The sequence below is a fragment of the Cynara cardunculus genome (genome assembly GCF_001531365.2).
Source record: "Cynara cardunculus var. scolymus isolate 2C chromosome LG 17, CcrdV1, whole genome shotgun sequence".
NCBI lineage: Eukaryota > Viridiplantae > Streptophyta > Magnoliopsida > Asterales > Asteraceae > Cynara > Cynara cardunculus.
The window spans coordinates 35,818,361-35,827,089 of record NC_037544.1 but is presented as its reverse complement, the minus strand read 5'-3'; the positions used below and the strand labels follow the sequence as shown (position 1 = coordinate 35,827,089).

Genomic DNA, 8,729 nt, shown 5'->3' with positions numbered 1-8,729 from the left:
AAAATATTATTCAACTGTTTGATTGGTTTGAGTTTAGACTCTAAAGATCAAAAGTGTTTGGAAGTTATGGGTTCAAATCCAAGGTGAAATAAAAATCCTCTTGTGACTACGGAGGTTCAAATGCAGTGACTCCGGGATATCCGCAAAGCAGGTGGTCATTTTGAGATTAGTCGGCTAACCTAACGGGTTAGATATTCAGGTTAATAAAAAAAATCTTAGGGGTCGTTTACCACACACTTACTCGGGTAAGCGCTTATCAAGTCATGTTACTTCACCGGATGAATATGTAAGGACCAAGAATCTTATCCAGTAAGAGCGAGACAAGGACCATGAGTCTTACCCGGTAAGTGAGGACGACGTCTCTTACCACGGTAAGCGCTTACCGGGTAAATTGTTGCATACGATGTCGTTTTGGTGGACTAAAATCTTACCCGATAAATAAATAATAGTGTTAAATTTTACCGCTAAAACACTTGGGATCCATTTATGTCTCATCAAATTTAAATAAAAATTGACTAAAATAAAGCAATACATTTTCCAACAACTATTTTATTGTTTATAATAATAAAAAATTGCATTGAAACTACTACATATTGCACATGAATCAAGTTGCACATGAAGCTTTTGAGTGTGGTCCAACTTTCAAAGGATAAATTGCATGAAAAAATAACGTATTTTAATTTGATTCATATATTAGGTAACGTACTTTCAAAACTTACATTTTGGTATCTAAGGTGTAAAGTTTTAAACATTTAAGTACCTGGGTAACTGGTTGAAGTATTAACCGATTATCATGCTGATGTGACGAGTGATGTGGTATCCAACTCGGTATTATTTGCTGACGTGGTCAGTGATGTGAATTTTTTAAATTAGTCTTTTTTTAGTCTAAAATTAGTCTTCACCGGGTTACCCGGGTACTTAAATGTTTTAAACTTTACATCTTATGTACCAAAATGAAAGTTTTGAAAGTACGTTACCCAAAATAGAAATCAATTTAAAGTACGTTACTTTTTCATGCAATTTGTCCAACTTTTAAATACTAAAGTTTTACCGGAAAAAACTCTTTTAACTTATAATAAATGACAATTTAAATAATCAAGAACTAAAAATCTACAAAAAAAAAAAAATCAGATAATCGAACAAAAACGACATGTAAGATAAACATAAAATTGATATGCATTGATTATTCAAGGTATAAAGCATCTATTTCTTTACTTTTAAATAGTTTATTTTTTTTATCTTAACCTTGAGTCATTTTTATTATATTATTTTTCATTTTGTTTATCCATGGAACTAAATTAAGTGACTTAATTGTCTTTACACCGTTAAAATGACTAATTCTTTGCATGTATGGCTATTGTTCTGTGTTGCAACATTCTCTAACCATTCGTCTTTGTAGTACGGCTTTTTGGACAAACTTTTTGGATTCAGCTGTTGTGCATGGATAAGGACAATTTTTTTGGATAATTCATGGCCAAAGACTGATGACTTGCAAGAAGATTGTAGAAAAAAAAATACTTAGTGTACTTGTTATGATTATCCATTTTGTACTTATGTATTTATGGGTTGAAAGCTATAATATAGTGCAATAGTGAAAGTTCGAGAAGAATACCTTCAAAATAGATGGTGAAACTAGTTATGGTCGACTGCTTGCTGTAGCATTCCTACAGTGTTGTCTGCTGAAATTGACGTTTATGTCTCATTACAAATCTTACACCCATGCTACCTTTATCTATTATGTTATTTAAGTTATTATCTCATATCCAATCTAAGTCTTCAATTTCATCATCTGAAATCATTTCTTTCATTAGACTTTTACTACAATCTCCGTGAACGATAACCAATACTTTACCGCTTTATTGCTTGGAAAATACGATATTGGACCATATTGTATACTTGCTTTGTGGTTCCTTTTATATGTTTAAGGGTGTGTAAAGGTGCCTATCAAAAACTGATACTCATCAAGACAAGACCGAAAACCCGATCCCCTAACCTACTAAAAATTGCTACCAGACCCCTAGTACAAATTACAATCGAGTTGGACCATTGAAATTTTACGAACAACTGATTGCAAGATATTAAATTATGCCAGAAAACTGATCTTATCGTAACCAAGCGTCGTTGGATGACTTTTTGTCTTTGACCAACTTCCCTAGTTCCGTCTGCCTACCCTTAAAGTTGTCACAACCAGATGTGCAAGTTTTTCGACTTGTGGCTCATCTCTGATGACTTCTTATGTGTGATGGATAAGACCCTTTATTTTGTTATGTAATGAAATATAGATCCCAGCATATTTGTTGAATATATTTTTATAGTTTTCTGCAAATGTATATGTAAAATCATATGCCCACGACACGTGTCACACAATAATATTGTTAAAGAATATGTAAACCTATAGGATCGCACACAACGAATACGTTTGTTTCTATTTGAAAGTAACCCAAAAATCATAATTGACAGTTAAATAATTATTCTTAAAAATAATTATAGTGTCAAAAGGTAATTATGATAATTACAGGGTATTACCTATAAATAAACATAATTATTTAAAGTTTTAGATAATTATATAATTATTTACAGATAAATATCAAACGTATTTAGAGTTATAGAGTAACAATGATACCAACATATATAAATAGGGTGTCAGGCCAATTCATTTAAGGGAATTTAATTCTTTGAATTTGGTTAATTATGTGTTTTTTTCACACATCTGGACTTACAGTTTTAAAACACGTCTAGTAGAGAAGTTATTCAGTCCCTTATAAGACAGTTTTTCCCCTCCTCAACCGATGTGAGAGGAGATACAAAAAAAGTCAGATATCAAGTCCACGTACATCCCACCATCCAAGCCCCACCCCTGAATGAGAGATACGAGGATGGTTTGATTCAGTATACCTTTGCACCAAAAAATCGAATGTTTTTCATCTACATATACAAGTTCACTAAAGAACACGAATCTAAATCCTATAACGAAAACCAAAAAGCAAAATTTAAGAATCCGAGATTTCAAAGGACACAACACAGCTATAGTTTCGACCACTACTTGTTCACACTCGAAAAAAAAGAAACTTGGTCCAATACAAGAGTCTATTAACGAATCAAGCTTTTAACGAACTACCCAAGCTCGGGCTTACTAATTGTCAAACTCAAATCAATCTGGAACACACACTAAACAAAGCTCTGGCTTCACATCAATGTTTGAATAGGCTTGTTCGAGATCTCGATTAAACTTTTTGAGCCGAGCCATTTGAGCATATACTTTTTAGAGCCAAACATCTTCATATGTTCATAAACTATGTAATAGAATTACAAAACTACTGAGGTCGAGCCAATAAGCAAGCGAATTAACCTCAAGTTCGAGCACAAAACGAGCATCAAGCTCAAACTCAAACATCAAAAAGATAAATGAGTATGAGCTTGAACCCTACTGTGAAAAAGTTATTCAAGCTCGAGCCCAGTAATATTTTTCGAACCGAGGTCGAATAACCCGCAACTCGACTCGACTCGTTAACATGAAGTAGAGATCATTTTTGTTACAGAATCAGAAATTGAATTACTACCAATATATGTTGAAAATACAAAGGACCATAAATGACACTTTGTTACCACTTAAAGGACCATTTTTATAATTTCCTCCGCTATAAATGCACCATACAAGAGGCTGGAAACTGGAAAGCAGACAGGCACAACAAGCAGTGATAAAAGTATTTGAGAAAATTCATTGATTGAATATTATATATAATTATAATATATATAGATATAGATATAGATATAGCATATGATATAAGTTTTGAGTGTAAAAGAATTACAGGTTTTCAGATGGCTTTCTTCTTTCTTATAAATCTGCAAGAACTCTTCCACACCCTTTTAAGCAGATTGGCAGCAGAAATGAGCTAAAGATTCATCTGCACCACAAATGCATCAAAATGTAACATTTGATGATGTAGATATCCGTTTACGAAAAGGGTACGGAAAAATGAACGATAAACTTGACGTCTATGTCATTATATGTTATAAAAATAGCAGGTTACCGGTAAAAAAGTTGAAAAAATTGAACTTTTTGTTACATTTTACCCGAAAAACATAATCCCATGTCAGTTGAGCAAGAAAGTAGTTCTTACAATGGCTTTTTCGGTGATTCAAGATTCATCGTTGTCGGGAGTGGGTCGTCGTCGACTCAGTTGGAAAAGATTATGTGGGCCCGAACCGGAACCACCATCAGAGGATTCATTATCGTCGTCTCTAGATTCACCATCGTAGCTCTCACCCCATAGACGTGTCCTTAGTCTTCTCCTAACCGTCACCTGGGCTCTGGCTCGAGAAGTTCCAGACCAGCTACCGCTTCTTGAACTGTTTCCTGGCCGGAAGACCCTAATAAGAAAAAAGACGGTCAACCAACCCCCTTCATCGAAGGATAAACTGCTAGTACTATCTTCATTTCGATCTTCTCCAATAGACGATTGGAGGGTACTTAACAAATCTCCAAGATCCCGCTGCCGTTCCATCCTCCTCCAATCTCGCTGCCTTTCTGGATCCGCTTCCGATGGCCTCACGAGCGGGTGCACCAATCTTGCATGCTTCCTAAGATCCGTATATGTCCCTGAGAAATCACACGTTTCGCTAGCACAGCTTCGTGATTTCGTGTTCATGAATATACGGGCAGCCTCTACAACCACCCAACCGTTGACCTGCCCACGACAGAGAGGGCAGACCAGTTTCGACTTATCTTCAGTCTCAGAAGTCAAACTAGACTCAGGAATCAAGTTGGGCAACAAGGGTTCGGATTCCGTAATTATGACCGGAGTTTCTTCTGTTGGAGTTTCTTCTGTCGGAGGGACCAACGGTGGTTGACTTTCCGAGTACGATTTCCGGAATTGGTCAAAGCAGTTCGAGTGGCGGTAGCTAGTGTCGCACATGTAAGGACGGCAACCCTTGTCATGTGAAGAACACAAGAGAAGAATCGCATTGTGAGGATGTTCCATACAGACTGGGCATCGAGCATCTTCCCATTCTTTCAGATTCTCGTCACTCTCTAAAGGGTTCTTGATCAGTGATCGTTTTGGATGACTGGTGCTGCATCGGTATGGAGAAGCCCTGGACTTGTCTATAGACACGGATCGGTCTCTTCTCTCCTTTGGCATGGTTATCTGTCAATATCTCGACACAAACACTAATTCTGGTGCCTCCACAAGAAAATATTTACAAGGTAAGTACTTGTATATAAAAACAAAAGACCGCTCAATGAAAACCCTATGATCACAACATAAAGAGGACATTAAGAGTGCATTTGATATGCAGACGGGATGGGACAAGACAAGCGAGAATGAGGTAGGCGGGTGAAATAATTATAGAAAGTTTTAGGGTTTCAATTTGACAAGGGTAGTTTAGTAATTTACCTATCTTGTCAATCTGTTTGATTTTTGTTCCACCTATTTTGCCCCACTCAGTAATGTCCTGTCCCAGTCTATCTAGTGTTGCGCCAAACAGTACAAAAACATAAACACACGAATTTGCAGTGGAAATGGTAAACAACCTCATTCGAGCATTATAGTAACTCGCATAATGTTTCACTTGTTGAACACTTTCAAGCCATTGACTCAACGGACTCTTTTTTTGCAAGAGTTTACTTTCTGAACCATCATACTCCCAATTTCATTACAATGTAAGACTATAATTCTAGCAAAAATAAAAAGAACGCTATATCTGAAAGAATGTATAATTGTGAACAAAAAGCACCAAGAACGATAGTTTCCATTTTACCAAAGGGCCTTTGGCCTAGCAGTATCGTAGCCCTTGGCCTTCTAGGAGGTCAGGGGTTCAAACCTCACCATAGGTGAGTAGGGTGTGTGAGTTTATTTGTTGCATTTGCCGTATATAAATATTATATACTTCAAAAAGAAAACGATAGTTTCAATTTTTGTTTATATTGTTCCACAGCAAGTCCACAATCATTCTTTCTCATGAACTATGAAGTATAGTATTCCTTTTTTCATTTATAGGAACAATGGTTTGTTTGCAGCAAGAAGACAAATATGATGTTTCTATACAAACTTATTCAGGTTTAAGTACCAAATTTATGGAATACTTCTTCCAACTGAATCTAAATGTGCTTATTTTGGATTGAAGCAACTTCCATATGGATCTTGTGACGTCCATTGTTGTAAAGTGTGAGACTCCCTTAAGTTCTTGATAGTGGTGCAACTAGTAATTTCCCACCATGGCTTTGGTTAAGTTGGAGATTATTAGGTCAGTTGGTTGCTTTGACTAAAATGACATCAAATCTATGATCCCTCGAGGTGAAGTTGCTTAGAAGTTGTTTGGTTGGTTTTCCATTAAGTCCTGTATGGATAAAGTTGTCTATGTGAATTAATTTGTCTGTACAGATTGGAGAGGTTTTTGTTTAGAAGGGTTTTTTATAGACGGAATGAGCATGGTTTTTTAATTGGGAAGGGCAGGTTTGGTAACAACTTGGCTTTCTGCATAAAGCTCCCCCCTAAAAGCTTACTGAATAAGCCACTTTCTATATCATTAAGCCACTACCAAAGAGTCATGTATAGCTGACCGAATAAGCTTCCCCGTCAAGCTCATTAAGCTGCTAACGAACAGGCCCTTAGACTCATATGACTCATATACCTTCAGGGCATAAGTAATTTGGAATTTTGTTAGGGTTTCTATTTAGGCATGACGACGAGTTCAAGATTTATGTGGAAAATTTGTGACCTTTATCCCATATCAATTGAAACTATGAAATTTAAGGCTCCTTATAAGTCATTCACTTTAGAATGGCAAACATTCTAGCAATGTGGATAACGGCAAATTGATGAACAACGAAATACTATCGCTTAATGTATGTGATTGTTGATCCAGTCATGATGATTGAATAAAATTAATGCAGAAGATAGAACAATTTCATTTTTGGTCTTTGGACATCTTGATCAACAACTCCTGTGAATTCCCAAATCAAATAACTGAGTAGAATTGCAGAACACAAATCATACTCAGGTTATGCAAACTGCCACTAAAATTGAGTTCATTGATCAATTGAATTTCAAAAACATCCATAAAACAACAGAAGAACACTTGCAATTTTAAATTCACAAATCCCACCCAAAAATTTCAATCCAGATTGAAAATAGAGAGCATGCAACAACATCATCATCATCATCATAAAAAGCCCTAATTACACAAAAAGTTTAAACTCAAGTAGCAATTCATCAAATAAAAGGAGAATGATAAAATCAAAAATCCGATTAAAAGAAACCCTAAATCGATGAGTTCAATAGACCAGAATTACTTCCAAAATAAGAACTAAGATGATCTAGTGTTTTACCTCAAAATTTTACAAAACCTAACACTAGTTTATAGCGTACAACTACAAACCCTAAAAAATTCCACAATCAAAACCCATAAACAAGCTTACAAACATACAAAACTAGCAGATCCGAGTAGTAATCAAACATCGCAGATGAAAAATATCAAATACTTCGTAAGAATTTTACCCAAAATACTTCTTTCTTGATGGATTTTCGGTCCCGATGACTCTACAAAGACCGATCCCCCGATGAATCAACGAAACCCCAAAAAGGGATATCCGATTTCTAGAACGATTAAGACAGCTATTTGGAGCTGCAAGAAGAGCAACGTAGGGCAAAGATTCAATTATATATACGAAGAAGAAGTGGTGTGTGTGTGTGTGTGTGTGCTGACGTGGAGGAGCACTGTTCGTTCATGGCCCCCTGATTATTTGAATTTTAAATCGATTTAACTTTTTTAAGTTTTAAGTCGGCGCCATGTCGCTTGTGGTAAATGAAATAAAATAATTTACACTTTGGGTCCCTCAATTTTATCATTATAACAAAATCAACCCAACATTTTTCAAATTATTATACTTTCTGTACCAATTGTTTTTTTTGTTTGTTCACTAAGGTGCAGTTTACCAAACGATTACTCGGGTAAGCACTTACCAAATCATTTTATTTTACTGGATGAATATGATACGGACTAAGAATCTTACATGCTAAGAGCGAAGGCAAGAATCGAGAGTCTTACCCGGTAAGCGAGGGCGACCACTCTTACTATGATTAGCGTTTACCGGGATAAATTATTGCATACGATGCGTTTTAGTGAATAAAATCTTACTTGGTAAGTAAACGATAGTGTTGAATTTTAACAGTAAATGCTTACCAAGTAAGTGGATGTGATCAAAGCTATAAACTAAATATATGACTTGGGTTTGTTTGTAACTTAATAGACTTACAGTAAGATTGTATATGAGTTGGGTTGGCCAGATTGAATGCATTTGAACAATCTGACTCAATGTTTGCGGTTTGAAAAATCTCAACCTAACACAACCCAACCCAAACGACGCGGGTTGGGTTATGTTAGTCAGGCTGAAACTTTGATACATCATTTTACATTCTACCTAAGCGTTTCTGTTTAAATGAAACCAGATAAAAATAAAAACATATAAAAAAGGCTAACAACTTCAGAAAAGAAATTTGAAGGTTCTTGCAAATAAAAAAGTAAAAATACTGCTGAAATTTAATTACGAATTAGTCCGGTGTCTAATGTATATATTAACCAAGGACTTAATAATCATATTAAATCTATAGTATAAAAAAGTTTCAGATTCATCGAGCTGGATTGGGTTCAAATGACCCTAACCAAGTTACAATTCAATAGATGCGGTTTGGCCTAATTTTGTATTAACTATATGTTGAATAACCTCG

The 8,729-nt window shown here is 35.5% G+C and overlaps 1 protein-coding gene across 4 annotated transcripts; it reads right to left on the bottom strand.

Annotated features, from left to right (window-relative positions):
- Window positions 1-3,500: 3,500 nt before the first annotated feature.
- LOC112500218 lies at window positions 3,501-7,649 on the bottom strand. Of its 4 annotated transcripts, XM_025103595.1 has the most exons (4): window positions 7,500-7,649; window positions 4,477-5,176; window positions 4,122-4,371; window positions 3,508-3,905 (listed from the first exon to the last, which is right to left on the bottom strand). In XM_025103595.1, the coding sequence occupies exons 2-3, from the start codon at window positions 5,139-5,141 to the stop codon at window positions 4,140-4,142; spliced, it is 897 nt and encodes a 298-aa protein (XP_024959363.1). In that variant the 5' UTR covers window positions 5,142-5,176; window positions 7,500-7,649; the 3' UTR covers window positions 3,508-3,905; window positions 4,122-4,139. The 4 variants fall into 4 exon arrangements, with proteins under 4 accessions (XP_024959362.1, XP_024959361.1, XP_024959363.1 ...); XM_025103594.1 differs by having other exon boundaries at window positions 3,501-3,905; window positions 4,122-5,147; window positions 7,500-7,638; XM_025103593.1 differs by having other exon boundaries at window positions 3,502-3,905; window positions 4,122-5,183; window positions 7,500-7,645.
- Between the last annotated feature and the right edge of the window lie 1,080 nt (window positions 7,650-8,729).

Bases quoted from the DNA above. Each gene is read 5' to 3' on its own strand.
- LOC112500218 (XM_025103592.1), bottom strand. From the start codon at position 5,141: ATGCCAAAGGAGAGAAGAGACCGATCCGTGTCTATAGACAAGTCCAGG.